Source organism: Neltuma alba, unplaced genomic scaffold, assembly GCF_004799145.2.
Source record: "Neltuma alba isolate B1F8T4 unplaced genomic scaffold, ASM479914v2 tig00012467_pilon, whole genome shotgun sequence".
Taxonomy (NCBI): domain Eukaryota; kingdom Viridiplantae; phylum Streptophyta; class Magnoliopsida; order Fabales; family Fabaceae; genus Neltuma; species Neltuma alba.
In genome coordinates this window covers 24,127-41,169 of record NW_021636943.1, presented here as the reverse complement: position 1 = coordinate 41,169, position 17,043 = coordinate 24,127, and the positions used below count along the sequence as shown (strand labels likewise).

The 17,043-nt window shown below is 34.9% G+C and overlaps 1 protein-coding gene and 1 pseudogene across 1 annotated transcript; both read right to left on the bottom strand.

The window, feature by feature from the left end:
* Nucleotides 1–423: 423 nt before the first annotated feature.
* On the bottom strand, nt 424–9,499 carry LOC114727367 (receptor-like cytoplasmic kinase 176; annotated as a pseudogene).
* A 2,849-nt stretch (nt 9,500–12,348) lies between these two features.
* Nucleotides 12,349–15,959, bottom strand: LOC114727365 (receptor-like cytoplasmic kinase 176). The gene is made up of 6 exons (XM_028914072.1): nt 15,551–15,959; nt 14,704–15,029; nt 14,449–14,584; nt 14,198–14,340; nt 13,991–14,114; nt 12,349–12,979 (listed from the first exon to the last, which is right to left on the bottom strand). Exons 1-6 carry the CDS (start codon nt 15,600–15,602, stop codon nt 12,546–12,548), a joined length of 1,215 nt encoding a protein of 404 aa, XP_028769905.1. The 5' UTR covers nt 15,603–15,959; the 3' UTR covers nt 12,349–12,545.
* Between the last annotated feature and the right edge of the window lie 1,084 nt (nt 15,960–17,043).

Genomic DNA, 17,043 nt, shown 5'->3' with positions numbered 1-17,043 from the left:
TGCTTGTCAAAGACGTGCTTGCATGCAATGTTTGTTAATTCTTTTAGGACTAATATATATTCTCATTTTAGTTTTAATCCTTCAAATTTTAAACCATAGATTTTACTCTCTCAAAAAGTAAAATAATCTAAGTTTTTATTATATTATAGAGACTAATGCTTTAAATAAAAAGACAAAAATTTACGACTTAAAACTTGAGAGACCAAAAACAAAATAAGCACAAACTTAAAGGACCAATATCTATATTAACATGTTCTTTTATTACTATTTTAAAAATAATCCATTCATTCATCATAATTTAATTGACATGGTTTATATCAAAATTTTCCCCCAAATAAAAACGTTTACATCAATTTTTTTGGCCAAAATATCAAATTTTAAAAATTGAGTGTCGCTGCCATGAACATGAAAAGAATATTAAAGTTAACGTTACACAAGACTAATGGCTCATGTTATAAACTTTTTTTTAATTTAGTTATCAAATTCGTTTTCTTCCACTATCACATTTACATTTTTCATCCCTCACAATCTCTCACCACCACCGCGAAGATGATATCTAGTTTAGCATATAACGAATCAAAAAGATGAACAGCAATCACCAATTTCCTGAAGCCAGTAAAAAGGATTGAAGCACGAGTTCAATCCAATCAACTTACCTAATCAGAACCGAGAAGCAGATGATCTGGGTCTAATAAGTACCAGCCTCATTCAAAGATTCATTAGCACTTCTCTAATGTTGTTTAGGAACGCTATTATTGCTTCTGCTTGAGCTACCTGTGTCACTGGAATCCTGAACCAGTTCCAATGCTCCTACCACATCGGCCATGGTCGGTCTAAACTGGGGCTTATCAGACAGGCATTGAATCGCGATTTTGGCCACTTTCATGGCTTCGTGTACCAGGTACTGGCCTTTGATACGAGCATCCATAACTTGGAAAAACCAGCATTTGCTCGGAAAGTACTGCTTGGCCCATGCAACTAAATTCTGTTCCCCGGCTAGCCTGCTTCTGTCAAATGCACGTTTGCCTGACAGAATTTCAAGCAGAACAACCCCAAAACTGTATACATCACACTTCTTGATTAGGCGACCTTTAGAGAAAGACAATGGAGAAGGATTAGCAGTGTAAGATGCAGTACTGAACTACTGATGTTAAGATTATTTAAAGTTAAGTTTTAATTATTAAGTGAAAGCCAGTGAATAAAGGAGCTCTCAATAAAGTGTAATGAACTAGGAAGCAGCAGCACAGAACTTAGAAGTTTTGTTCTCAAAACACAACAATTCAATAAAGAACCAATGCAACCTCGAATTCTAGCTACTTGAAACAGACCACAGACACCTACAAAATGCATTTGTAATAATGAAATTGCATAGTCAATTTATGGTACACCATACCTCAGGGATATGCTTGTGCATGTCTTTAAAATGTCCGTTTTAAAAAGTACATCAGCTGGTGCTAGTGTGAAAAGGATTTAATCAGTCCGACAGAAGAAAAACGGAAGGAGGGGAAATGTTTTCATGTGTTTTAAGATTAAATGGTTCACTTTCGGGATTTGACTTGCATTGCAAGGCTTATCAAAAGTAAACCCAGTTACAGTTCAGATGGGTAGCTACCCAATAATGCAGATGGTTGGAAAGTTAGTCAGACGAATGAGCCACTATTCAGGAGATTATTCTGCTAACAGTTAACTCCAAAAAGGTAGGCCTTGAAATGAGTTGACAAAGGCAAGTGATACTCAATTGATGATGGTTGTTATGCGAAATGACACGCTATATACCAAAAGAACAGCAACTGTGGAGACAGAATTACATGCGGGGAAAAAAAAAGGACATGACCCTTTTAGTGATCACAATTTAAGAACTACTCATCAATCTAAAAGATACCTGTGGCTGTATACTCAGGAGCACCATAGATATGGGTTCCCGTGACCCAGCAATGGCTCTCATCATCCAATGACCCATCCTTCGCCAAACAAGAATCAGATAGCTTTGCATTGAAGTTCTGATGACAATAAAATAGGATGTTAAAATGGCTAGTCTAGCTAACGACTTCTAATCTTGTAAGATCAATGGGATTTACATACTGAATCAAGCAAGATATGAGAAGCTTTTAAATCTCGATATATCACATTTACTTCATCGCTATGAAGAAATGCAAGAGCCTTGGCAGCATCAAGGGCAATTTTCTTACGGTTGCTCCAAGAAAGTGGTTCAACATGAGATATCCCTATTCGAAAAACAATAGATAATTGAAAGTTTGAACCTGTAAGATACTAAATAATGCCAACCCACTGGCAATAATGGAAGGAAAAATTAACAACTCACGTGGAGATAAATGATATTCCAAGCTACGTTTGGTCAAAAACTCATGTACCAAAAGCCGATGGTCATCCTCTAAGCAGCAGCCAATCAATTTCACAATGTTAGGATGATGCAGCTGTCCCTGAACAGTAATCTCCTTCTAAAGCACAAGACTAATTAGTGGCAACATAAAATAACAAAAAGCTTCTAAATATCATCTATGCTTGGAGCAAATTTCTTTTTGCAAATAATCCCTGGTAACCACAAAGTAACCTTCACCAACGATTCCTTGTGCCCTTGGAAGGCATCTTGGTTAAGCTTCTTCACAGCAATGGCAATCCCAGTGCCCGGTTTAGCAGGTGCAAGTGTCTGCTCATCAAGCCACCCCTTAAATACCTTCCCAGATCCACCTTCCCCAACCATATTGTGGGGATGAAAATTCCTTGTGGCTGTTTTTAGCTCATCGTATTTGAAAATTTTCAATTGGGAGACCTTGTTGCTTCCACCAATCAAACCATCTTCTTGCTTGCTAGCATGGGTTATATTCACAACTGCACATTCAGATTAAGAGGTCCACTTTTCAAAACATTTATAAGAACACTAATTATAAACTAAGCTTCTGATTGTACTGGAACACCCGATCATATGACAAAAAATTAGGGTGTGTTTGGTTGGAGGGGAGGGGAGGGGAGGGGAGGGGAGGGAAAATGAGCCCCTCCCCTCATTTGGTTAAAAATTTTGGAGGGGAGGGGAGCTAAAATGTCCCCTCCCCTCCCCCATTTTGGCTCCCCTCCAAATTGGGGGTTTTTGGAGGGGAGCCAAAATTTTGGACCATTATACCCTTATGGTTTTTTTAATATTCCACTTTTACCCATAAAATATATTATTATAATATTTATTTCAAATAAAAAATATATTATCCTAAGTAAAAAAATAAAAATATATACATTATTATAATTAAAAATATATTATAAAAATTATTTAAAAATAAAAAATTATAATATATAAAATTAATTGTTTTTTATAAATATATTATTTATTAAATATATTTTAAAGCTGGAAAAAAAGATAGCCTAAAGAAAATAAAATTTCATTTTTCTTAGAACATATAAAATTTGTTAATTTGATTATTTTAAATATATTATTATATTAATTAGAATAAAAAATTACTATACCAATTTTTTAGTACACATAGTAACATGATAAGACTGAATTTTTATTACTATAAAAAAAAAAGACTGAATTTTTATTAAATTATATAATTTAAATTAAGATGTAAATTAATTTATATAATATATCAATAAAAAACATAAACTAATATGTAAAGGTAAAATAGTAAATTGATTATTACTATCCCTCCCCTCCCCTCCCCTCCTTGAACCAAACAAGAGATCATTAAATACCCTCCCCTCTCCTCCTTTTTAATCAAACCAAACAAGGTGAGGATAAATCCTCCCCTCCCCTTCCCTACCCCTCCCTCCCCTCCCTTCCCTTCCCTTCCCTTCCCTTCCCTTCCCTCCCCTCAAACCAAACAGACCCTAAGATGCATTGTTTAGTTTTGAAAGGAGTCTGAAGTGTCCGAAACACTCCGAACGTAAAATGTAGGCCACGCGGAAATTAAACTAGTTAATTAAAAACTTTCCCATACATACCATGGTTGAAGGGTTTATTTCATTTCAACATAGTTCCGTTGTATATCGCACAGATAACAAAGCGACAGAGAAGAAAGAGACCCTTTATCTTCTTCCTCTACAAAGAATTAAGGAAAAAATCCACTATTTACCGACGCGTATAAACTAGCTGGAGCATTTGTGGTATATGACTAAGTTACATGAATGAAAAGCCAATTTTAAAAACCAAAGCCAAATCAATCTCAGAAAGCACCAAGCAAGATGATGGAGCAAAAATTAATTGAGGAAGTAGGGAAGAACAGCAATGTTACCATTGCGTGAAGGGTTTTCAGATTTCATCCTCGCACTATAACAGCAACCCATGACCGCGCAACTCAGGGCCCAGAATTGCTTCTCGCCATTTTCAGTGAACCCGCCAGCCTCGGCGAAGAGAGGATCGAAAATCCTTTATTTTCAAGAGAAAAACATATAATACTTAATAGTTCTTTTCTTCAGTATAAAATCTTATTTCATTTTTATTTTGATTCTAAATATAAAATTTTAATTCATTTTATTTTTCATATTTATTTATTTTTTTCAAAGTAATTATTATAATAATAGTAGTTCTAGTCAATACACTTGATTAGTAAGAATATTTTAGAAAAAAAAACATCTATTTGTTATAAATAACTAACTTAACTTCTTTCTTTAATCTTCTCAAATTAGTCAACTAACTCTTATAATTAAGACCGGAGGTAGTATAAGAAACAGTTTGACTTTTAATTTAATCTTAAATACAAGACTTTAATATATTTTATTTATCATATTTATTAATTTTTTTCAAGATAATTCTTGTAACATTTGCCCATGTGAAATGTTTTATTAAATGTTAAAACTAATATATTTGATTTAAAAGAGTATTTTAAGAAAGAGAGTACATATTTATTATAAACAGCTAGTTTAATAAATTTCTTTCATCTACTTAAATTAATTAAATAGTTCTTATATTAAGGACTGGAGGTAATATTATAGAGCGAAGGCTTTTCACAGGTGAGTTAGCAGCACACCGTGAAAACTTCATTTTCAAATACAACTATTGATCATGTAACTTGTGTTTAACTACCATTTTTAGTTGAGAGAATTACAATATCAAGAAAGGGATTTAATTATCCTAAAAATATCGATAAGTGAAGAGTATTGGCCCAAAAAAAATAAGTGCAGAGTAAGCAATGCTAAAATAGAGAATGACTACATTTACTTATTATTGAGACTTTTTTTATAATTAAAATTTTTTTAAGACCTCTTCATAATTTTTCCTTTGTATGGTAGTTAAATTGGATCTTTAATACTCTGTCATGACACGAAGGAGTAAATGAATAAGAATTTTTTTAATGAATTTGTAAGAGTTCGATTATAAAACTTAGTCTGAATCATAGAACTTAAATTGAGCTTGGCATACTATCATTTTGCTGGCTAACTCAGAGTATCTCTAATTCTAAATATAAAACCTAATTTATATTATAATTTGTATTATAAATTAAATTTTATATTAAAATATTTAGAATTAAAATGTGTTAACAGTGAAATGGAATATGTTAATTTTAAAGATTATATTGTAATCAAGTTTTATTTAAAAACTTGTTATAAGTGTATTATAGAGATATAAAGCTGTTAATTTAAAACTGAAACTTGTTAATTACGTAATTAAACTTTTTTATTTTTAAAGTTGTGTTGTAATAAAATTTTATTAAAGGCTTCTTGTAAATGTATTATAAAAATAAAAAGTTATTAATTTAGAATTGAAATATGTTAATTATAAAATAAAATATACTAATTTAGAATTCTCTTTTAATTTTTAATGATAAAAATATTAGAGTCATTTCATAAATTTTTAAAATTTTTTTTGAGGCCATGTGACTTAATTAGAAGTTTGAGAAATTTAATGACCTAAATGAAAATTTAGATTATTTAACTATTTTTTTAAAGAAATTTTTTCTTTTTTCTTTTTGGACTGAGACGTAGTCTGAGTATATAGATAAGAAATTTTTTACGAATTTGTAAGAAAGAGTTCAATTATAGAACTTAGTCTGAATGATAGATTCTGGGAGGAACGGAAGTTATTTTGAGTTTTTTTTTTTTTTTGGACTCAAAAGTTATTTTGAGTTTGGCATTAATAAATTTAATTTATAATATAATTTACACTATAAACTAAATTTTATATTAAAATATTTAATTGCTATGTTTCAAAGAAACGCCAGCCCCATTCAAAGATCCATTAGTACTTCTTTAACGTTGTTCAGGAACACGACCACTGCTTCTGCTTGAGCTACCTGTATCACTGGAATCCTGAACCTGTTCCAATGCTCTTACCACATCGGCCATGGTCGGTCTGAACTGGGGTTGAACAGACAGGCATTGAATCGCGATTTTGGCCACTTTCATGGCTTCGCTTGCCAGGTACTGGCCTGCGATACGGGCATCCATAACTTTGAAAATCCGGCGTTTGCTCAGAAGGTACGGCTTGGCCCATTCAACTAAATTCTGTTCCCCGGCTGGCCTGTTTCTGTCCAGTGCACGTTTGCCTGACAGAATTTCAAGCAGAACAACCCCAAAACTGTATACATCACACTTCTTTGTCAGGTGACCTTCAGAGAAAGACAATAGAGAAGGATTAGCAGTTAAAATGTGAGTCAGCTCTGGGATTATAAGATGCAGTACTGAATTACTGATGTCAAGATTATTTCAACTTAAGTTTTAATTCTCAAGTAAAAGCCAATGAATAAAGAAGCTACCAATAAAGAGAAATGAACTAAGAAGCAGAAGAGCACAGAACTTCGAAAACTTCTTCTCAAAACGTAACAATTCAATATAGAGCCAGTGCAACCTCAAAATACTTGAAACAGACCACACGCCCCCACAGAATGCATTTGTGATAATGAAATTGCGTAGTTTATTTATGTTATACACTGTTAACTCAGGGATGGTTGTGAATTTCTTCGAAATGTCCACTTTAACAGTTTCAAAAAGTGCATCAAGTGCTAGGGTAAGGAGGGTTTAATCAGTCCTATAGAGGTAGAAAAAGGAGGAGGGAAATGTTTTCATTTGTTTTAAGATTAAATAGTTCACGTTCTGGATTTGACTTGCACTGTAGAGCTTATCAAAAGTACATCCAGATACAGTTCACATGGATATATAGCTACCTAATAATGCAGGTGGTTTGAAAGTCAACCAACCGAAATAACTCCAAAAAGGCAGGCCTTTGAAAAATGAGCCGCGCTGTTCACAGATTAAAAATTGTGCATTTCTTATGCAATTTATATTGATTATATGACAAGCTAGCAGCAATTAATACAAAAGAGAAAGAAAAATGTTTGCAGTATTCGGGGGACAAGGAAGCTCCCACATGAATGCTAAAACTCTTATTTCTCCTGCTCTCAAACCAGGCTTCTACGAGTTCCCTTGATGAACAACACAAATCCCAGTCACTGTCATGTTTCCCAGGCAATTATGTAACCAAGTCAATTTAAAGTGGCCAATTCAGGTTTTAAGGCCTCCACCAATGAGATTGCATCATAACTTATTCAAGATATTATTAGAAGATACGTCAACCTTCATGGTGTCAAGTGAATTACTATGTATGTCTATTCTTTTTTTTCCTCCCTTTCCAAAAGAGAAAAGAAACTGCTATTTCCAATACAGGAAGTAGGAAGTGTGTGCCATTGACATAAGAAGGAAATGAGAAGTTGACACTGGTGATACACATTTGATGAAGGTTGTCAAGAGAAATGACATGCTATATACCAAATGAAGAACAGAAAGCGCGGAGCCAGGATTACAGGCAACATAGGATATGACCATTTAAAGTGATCATAATTTAAGAACTACTCATCAATCTAAAAGGTACCTGTGGCTATATACTCAGGAGCAGTGAAGCCAAAGGTTCCCATGACCCTTGTAGCGACATGGCTCTCATCACCCGATGGTCCGCCCCTTGCCAAACTAAAATCAGATAGCTTTGCATTGAAGTTCTGATGACAATAAAATGGGATGTTAGAATAGCTGGTCTAGATAACGACTCCTAATCTTGTAGGATCAATGGGATTTACATACTGAATCAAGCAAGATATGAGAAGCTTTTAAATCTCGATATATCACATTTACTTCATCACTATGAAGAAATGCAAGAACCTTGGCAGTACCAAGGGCAATTTTCATACGGTTGCTCCAAGAAAGTGGTTCATCATAAGATGTCCCTATTTAAAAAAAAAAAAAAAGATAATTGAAAGTTTCAATCTTTAAGGTACTAAATAATGTTACCCCACATATAAACCCGAAATGGCAATAATAAACGGAAAGACTAACAACTCACTAAGAAATAAATGATTTTCCAAGCTGCCTGTGGTCAAAAACTCGGATACCAAAACCGATGGTCATCCTCTAAGCAGTAGCCAATCAATTTCACAATGTTAGGATGATGATTGATCTGTGCCTAAAACATAAGACTAATTAGTGACAACAACAAATAATATAAAGCATCTTAAAATATTATCTATGCTTCGAGCGAATTTCTTATTGTAAACAAGGCCTGCTAACCACTTTGTCACACTCACCATCAATTCCTTGTGTCCCTCGAAGCCTTCTTGGTTAAATTTCTTGACAGCAACGATTATCCCAGTGCCTGGTTTAGCAGGTGCAAGTGTCTGCTCATCAAGCCACCCCTTAAATACCCTACCAGATGCACCTTCGCCCACCATATTGTGCGGACGAAAGTGCCTTGTAGCTGTTTTTAGCTCATCGTATTTGAAAATTTTCAATTGGGAGACCTTGTTGCTTCCACCAGTCAAACCATCTTGTTGTTTGCTATCATGGGTTATATTCACAACTGCACATTAAGTTTAGAGGTCCACTTTTCAAAACATTTATAAGAACTCTAGTTATAAAATAAGCTACTCATTGTACTGGAATACCCGATAAATAGGTCGATTGTAGGGAGAATGACAAAAAATTTGCAAGCCATTTTATGATTCATTATGTAGTTAGTCTGTAGGGACCGGAATGCTTGAACGTAAAAACTAGGCTACACGGAAATCAGACAGGTTAATTAGACACTTTACCGTGCATCCCATGGTTGAAGGATGTATTTCATTTCAACGAAGTTTATTTGTACACCGTACAGATAACAAAAGGACAGAAAATAGACAGACTCTTTATCTTCTTCCTAAAAAAATCTATTGTTATTATTTATAGACGCAAATAAACTAGCAGGAGCATTTGTAGCATATGACTAGGTTACGTGAATGCAAGCCTATTTTAACCACCAAAGCCAAATCAATCTCCGAAAGCACCAAACAAACAAGCTGATGAAGCAAAAATTAGTTGAGGAAGTAGGGAAGAACAGCAATGTTACCCTTGCGTGAAGGGTTTTCAGACTTGATACTCGCACTAAAGCAGCAACCCATGACTGTGAAACTCAGAGCCGAGAATTGCTTCTCTCTGTTTTCGGTGAGCCCACCAGCTTCAGCGAAGAAAGGATCGGAAACCCTTCAATTTCAAGAGAAAAAGATATTATGAAGTGGAGCCTTTTTCACAGGTGCGTTAGCAGTCAACCGCGAGGACTTCATTCTCAAATGTAATTATTGAATACATAAAAATAATTCCACTAGTTGAATGGGTAAAGTAAAGGTTTGAACGAGGGAAGATAATGGAATTGCGAGGAAAGATCACAAGTTTGGACCATTGAGAAAGGCAAATTTCAGCAGCCGTTGACCTAGCGTCGGCCGACCGGAGCTTCGATGTCCGACCCTTGCAATGGCACCCATCTCGCCGGAATCTACTTTTATTTTCACCCGCCGGCGAGAAGGCCACCTTTCTCAACGCTGATACCTCTTCTCAGGATCCTTTCGTTTGTCCATTCCAACAACTCATTTGCTCTGTTTGTTTCTTTAATGGAGAAGTTAGAAAGTTCTTCTCTCGTTTGAATTGCAATCGTTGGTTTCTTCCATCAAAGTTTTCTTCTTGCATAAGTTTCATCTGCTTGAATTGATGGAGAACACTGTTCGAGATCCCCGTAGGCATCCTCGTCAAGGAATTGATTTGAGATTTAACCAAAGTAAAATTTTCGTATCATGCACTGGTTTTCATTTTACGTCATGCTAAGAAGATGCTCACCGAAGGGGCTCGTAAGGCTTTGCATGCATGCAGCATGACAGGACCTGTTTGGTGACTTGTGGTGGGTAATTACAGTCCAACCATTTCTCCCTTTTAATAAGTTCAAAAAGCCAGAAGATAGGAAGCGTATCACAGAAGATGGTGGTTTTCATTTCTATTTTATACTCAACAACAGTCAAGAGGACTCTATTAATATTACTGATAATCAGATTGATGTTCATGATCCGAAAAGTTGATGTTCATTAGGGAGGGACTGATCGAGTATTTTCAGCAGCAGGTTGATCAGCTTATGCATGTTTAGACCTATCTCTAGAAATTCAAGTCAAACTGAGATTGAAGGTCTTCTTTTAATGATGTTTCTTTTCATATCAACTTAAATGAAGGTGTACATGTGACTGATGTTCAAGCTCATCGGTTATACACTTTACGATGTGTGGATGAAGTTCAGAATGTAACAGTTACTGGGTTAATAACAACAGTTGAAAATGTCTTGTGAATAAAACTGAAAACGGGAGGGAAGGGTGTCAAAGTTTGCAAGTTATCAATGATTGGCACTAGATATTAAGAGTAGCAATTGTAATTAAAAATGGGGGCAATTTCTTTAAAAGGAAACCTAGGAATATCAATTAATAAACTGCTTCTTTCTATTAAGGTAGTTAACAATGCCGAAGAGTGAATAATACTATATCTCTAATTCTTAATACAAGAGTTAGTTTGACATTCATTTTGATTTTAAATATAAAACCCAAATTTGTTCTATCTTTCATTTTTATTTATTTATTTTGTTAAAATAGCCCTTGTAGTAATTACACATATTAAAGGTTTCATGAAATGATAGTTCTAATGATTAATAAGAATATTGTAAAGAAAACAATATATTTATTACAAATAACTAATTAAACTAATTTTTTAATCTATTTAAATCGATCATCTAGTTCTTATATCAAGGATGATTTTATATATGAGGCCAAATCCAAAAAAACACCGCAGCTCATAACCCAGCAAACTCAGCACCGCGTACTATAATGACAACAAACCCATAGAATTTGAGTCTCTTTTTTGAAGATAATTATTTCGTAACCAAATTATAATAATTATTTTGTTAATGAATTTGCACAAAAAGAGGTTTAATTTTCTGTTAGTATGAATATAAAAAGCTGAACAGCAATCCCCATCTCATATCAGAGTCAGGTGGCCTTCATGCCTATGAACGAGGAAATCGAATGGAGGAAGACAAAGGTTTTTTTTTGTTTTTTCTTTTTTTGGCGTCAAGGAAGACAAAGGAATTTAGGATATAATAATTAGAGCCGGAAAAACGAACCGAACCCGTTTAGACCTGAAAATTACGAGAACCGGGCTTTGAATTTTTCCTCTCAAATGAGAAACAGGCCCTACAGGGCTAGTCCTATAGGGCTGAGGGCTTAAACGGGCCTCAGTCCCGACTTGTTTTGGCCTTTTTATAATTTTTTTTTGTTTTTTTTAAAATTTTTTATGTAATTCTAATATCATTAATTTTTTTTATTGTTAATGATATTTTAAATATTTAGTTATTATTATCATTTTAAAATTAAATTTCACAAAATGATTTGATTTATTTAGTTTTAGATAATAATTTATCCAATTAAATTTTTAAAAAATGAGTTAGTTTGGACTTTAATAATGATTTGATTTATATTATATGCATTGATATTTTTAAACTCCATATATTTGATAAGAGAGTATTTTTATACTTATATATCTTGTGATTCTACAATTTGAATTAGAAATTTATAAATTTCAACAACAATATTTCTCAAACTAAAATAAAATAATAATTAGATTGTAAAATTTAAAAGTAAAATTTCGATAAAAAAGAAAAACTTGATGTTTTTATTACGAAAGAAAAGCATACTCACAAAAAGAGTTGATTATAATGATGATAAAGTTTCAAATATTAATGATAACATTCGTTTATTGCACATTTATACTATAGATAAAACTTTTAGATGTTATCTTCTTAATGAATGTTTTAGATATTTTTGGATATTAATACATATTTATATATGATGATATTTTGTATTTGTAACTTAATTTTATTCATATTTGTGTCTTTTATTAATAATTTCATTGGCTTATTTTCATTTTTTGATAAAAAAATATGAGAATTATTAAAAATAGCATTTTCCCCACCTTAAACGGCCGAAAGCCCGCGGACTGACTTTGAGCCCGTTAACTTAAGAATCGGGCTGATAAATTAGAGTATTTTTAAAATTTCCACCCTATAGAGCTGGCTTTTTTAAACCCGCTAGCCCTACAGGTCCCCTGATTCCCACCTTAATAATAGAGAGAATCAAAAAGCTGTACAGCAATCACCTGTCTTGAAAAAGACACGCTCAAGTTCAGAGATATACAATGGGCCAACTCTATTTCTTTGAAGCCGATTAAAAAAGGAGCTAAGTATGAGTTCAATCCAATCAATTTACCTCCGTTTATGTGGAATGAGATGCAGATGATGTGGGTTTAGAAGTGTCAACCCCATTTAAAGATTCACTCGTACTTCTCTTGTGCTGTTTAGGAACATTATTAGTACTGCTGCTGCTTGGGCCACCAGTATCACTGGTATCCAGAAGCTGCTCCAATGCTCTGACCACATCAGCCATGGTCGGTCTGAACCGGGGCTCTACAGACAGGCATTGGATTGCGATTTTCGCTACTTTCATGGCTTCACGTACCAGGTACTGGCCTTCGATACGAGCATCCATAACTTGGAAAATCCGGCGCTTGCTCGAAAGGTACGGCTTGGCCCATTCAACTAAATTCTGTTCCCTGGATGGCCTGTTTCTGTCCAACGCACGTTTGCCTGACATGATTTCAAGCAGAACAACCCCGAAAGTGTATACATCACTCTTCTTTGTCAGGTGACCTTCAGAGAAAGACAATGGAGAAGGATTAGCAGTGAAAGTGTGGGCAGAGATTACAAGCCGAATTATTAAGTGAAAGCCAATGCATAAAGGAGCTCTTAATAAAGTGAAGTGAACTAGGAAGCAGCAGCATAGAGCTTAGAAAACGGGTTCTCAAAATGTAACAATTCAAAGCAAAACCAGTACAACCGCAAAATATAACTAGTTGAAACAGACTACATAGCCTACAAACTGCATTTGTGATAATGAAATCGCATAGTTATGGTACATCACACTTCAGGGATGCTCTGGATTTCTTTCAGCAAAGATATTGACGAGAACTTGATCAGTGCTATCTTGCAAAAAGGGCGAGGGAAATGTTTTCATGTGTTTAAGACTAGATGGTTCACTCACTTTATTTTATTTGTACCATAAAGCCTATGAAAAATGGATCCAGTTACAGTTCACATAGACGGCTGCCTAATTATGCGGATAGGTTAAAGAAAAATGTCTGCAGTAATCGGGGGCAAGGAACACCCACATGAATACTAAAATTCTACCTCTCCTGCTCTCACCCCCATCTATCTCTCCTGGTCTAACCTAGCTTTTACGAGGTCCCTTGATGGCCAACACAAGTCCCGGACTCAACATCATATTTCCCAGGAAATTATGTAACCAAGTCAATCCTTGGCGGCCAATTCACGGATAAAGGCCTCAAACAAAGAGTTGGCATCATAATTGATCGTAGATGTTATTGGGAGATGCATCAACCTTTTCGGCATCCAGTGAATTATTTAACTTCCAAAGGAGAAGAGAAACTGCTCCAATACTGGAAGTAGGAAGAATGTGTTCTGCAGTAGGAAGGAAATGAGAAGCTGACAAAGGTGATGCACAATTGATGAAGGTTGTCATGTGAAATGAAATGCTACATATCAAATGAAGAACAACTACGGAGACAGGATTGCATGCACACAACAGGATAGACCATCTAAGGTGATCATAATGTAAAAACTAATCATCAATATGAAAGATACCTGTGGCCATATACTCAGGAGCAGCATAGCCATATGTGCCCATGACCCTTGTAGAGACATGGCTCCGATCACCTGATGGTCCATCCTTGGCCAATCCAAAATCAGATAGCTTTGCATTGAAGTTCTAATGAGAACAAAAATGGGATGTTAGAATAGTAAATCCAGCTAACTACTTCTAATCTTATAAGTTCAGGGGAATTCACATACTGAATCAAGCAAGATATTAGAAGCTTTTAGGTCTCGATATATCACTTTTACTCTGTCACTATGAAGAAATGCAAGACCCTTTGCGGCATCAAGGGCAATTTTCAAGCGGTTGCTCCAAGAAAGTGGTTCAACATGAGATGTCCCTGTTCCAAATATAAACATAGTTGAAAGTCTGAGCCTTTAAGGTACTAAATAGTGTCAACCCACATAAACTTAAAATGGCAGTAATCGAAGGAAAATTAACCACTCACTTCGAAATAAATGATTATCCAAGCTGCCTTTGGTCAAAAACTCATATACCAAAAGTCGATGGTCATCCTCTAAGCAGTAGCCAATCAATTTCACAAGGTTAGGATGGTGCAGATGTCCCAGGAAATTGATCTCTGTCTAAAGCACAAGACTAATTAGTGACAGCATCAAATAACAACAAACATCTAAGACATTATCTATGCCTGGACCAAATTTCTTATTGTAAATAAGCCCCGCAAACCACAAGTGACACTCACCAACCATTCATTGTGTCCCTGGAAGCTTTCTTGGTTAAGCTTCTTGACAGCAATGACTATCCCAGTGCCCGGTTTAGCAGGTGCAAGTGTCTGCTCATCAAGCCATCCCTTAAATACGCCACCAAACCCACCTTCGCCCACCATACTGTCAGGACGAAAGTTCCTTGTAGCTGTTCTTAGCTCGTTATATGTGAAATTTTTCAAATTGGAGGACTGCATGATCTCACCCTCTGTTCGGGGAGTTGGAGGCACCGAGGAAGTGGAGAACTTGCTGCTTCCACCCATCAAACCATCCTCTTCTTTGCTGTCATGGCTTGAGTTCCTCGCTGCACATTCAAATTAAGAGATCCACCTTTCAGGACATTTATAAGAACTCTAATTACAAATTAAGCTTCTGGTTGCATGGAAACATCCTAGACGTGGGTTAGGGTGTAGAGGTTGCATAAAACTTTTGCTAGCATTTTTAAGACGCATTGTTAAGTTAACAAAGGAGCCTGACGGTACCGGAACACTGAACATAGAAATTACGCTATGCGGAAACGAGAGAAATTACTTAAACTCTTTCCCACGCATCCCATGATTGAAGGGTTGATTTCATAACTGAAAGACAGAAAAGAAACAGACCCTTTATCTTCTTCCTCTCTTTCAAGCCGTCAAAACATTAAAAAGAAATCCATAATTCACAGACGCAAATAAAGTAGCCGGAGCATTTGTAAGTATATGACTATGTTAAATGAATCAAAACCCAATTTTAACTACCCCTGCCAAATCAACCAGAGAAAGCACCAAACAAGCTGATCAATCAAAAATTAGTTGAGGAAGCAACGAAGAAGAACAGCAATGTTACCCTTTCGTGGAGGGCTTTCAGCTTTGATTCTCGCACTAAAGCAGCAACCCATAGCGACAAACCTCAGAGCCCAGAACTGCTTCTCGCTATTTTCAGTGAACCCACCAGCTTCAGTGGAGAAAGAACCGAAAACCCTTTGTTTTCAATGAGAAACAGGCACTCGGGAAAAGGGAAAAACAGATATCCAAGTGTGAAAGGGAGGTTTTTTCCACATGTGGGTTAGCTGTCAACCGCGGAGACTTCATCCTCAAATATATGTATTGAATGCGCAAAGCTACTTGGAACGAATTGAATGGGTAAAGTAAACGTGTGAACAGGGGTGAGAAGGAATTGCGAGGAAAGATCATAATTTTAGACCGTCGAGAAGGACAAAATGCAGGGACCGTTGACCAAGCTGTCACTCCGGTTTTTCAATTCATTTAGGAGAGAGCTAGTGGGGAAGGAGACTCGGAAAATACCTTCATTTCGTTCCACGCTCTCAATCTCAAGCTTATCCTTCTCTTTGTCCAATCCCATCATCTGCGCATGGCCCCATCCGAGCTTTTGACAAAAGAGGAAAGATGTTAATTAATTATTTAAGTAGCTAAGTATACATAATTTATTCGGTAATAGTTTCTAAACATTGAATTTTCATGATTATAAGCAAATACAGGCTGTCATTTTGTAAACTTTACAATTCTTACTTGTATATATTCAAAACGTTAACTAATTTTCTCATTCAAGTGGTTTAGTCAAATATTTCTTATGAAAAGAGATCAAAAGAAAAACATAAAAGGTGGTCTTAAAAGATCATAAATTCTCATTTAGTCTAGAACACTATATAATACTACCTTTAGTTCTTAATATAATATCTCGTTTAATTTTTATTTTAGTTCTAAATACAAGATCCCAATTCATTTTGTCTCTCATATTTGTTTATTTTTTCCAAAATAGTCTTTGTAATAATACTACTTCCGTTTCTTAATATAAAACCTCGTTTGATTTTTATTTTGATCCTAAATATAAAACCCTAATCCACTTTATCTCTCATATTTATGTATTTTTTTTCTAAGAAAGTCATTCTAATAATGATATTTCTAGTTAATACACTTGATTAGTAAGAATATTTTAGGGGAAAAAACACTCATTCATTATAAATAACTAAATTAACTTATTTCTTTAATCTTCTCAAATTAGTCAACTAGCTCTTATAATTAAGACTGGAGGCAGTAATAGTTTTAACTAATAAACTTGATTAGTAAGGGTATTTTAGAAAAAGATAGCACTTATTTATTACAAATAATTAACTCAACTTATCTTCTTAATCTGTTCAAATTAGTCAATTAACTCTTATATTTAGGACCGGAGTTAGTAATATTTTGAAGAGTATGAACAGTAATGTTAAATTAAATAAAGTAATTTTAAGGAAAATAATTTTTGAAATAAACCCTTCCCTTCTTGAGAGAACACAAGTTCCATCGAGTTTGGCACCTACCGTTTCTCTTATCTTGTCA

What these genes read in the sequence shown, in the direction of transcription:
- LOC114727365 (XM_028914072.1), bottom strand. Translation starts at nt 15,602, where the DNA reads ATGGGTTGCTGCTTTAGTGCGAGAATCAAAGCTGAAAGCCCTCCACGA. An exon ending in CTAATATCTTGCTTGATTCA is followed by an intron (nt 14,115 to 14,197) that starts GTATGTGAATTC and finishes TGTTCTCATTAG; the next exon opens with AACTTCAATGCAAAGCTATC. An exon ending in TCCTGAGTATATGGCCACAG is followed by an intron (nt 12,980 to 13,990) that starts GTATCTTTCATA and finishes CTTTCTCTGAAG; the next exon opens with GTCACCTGACAAAGAAGAGT.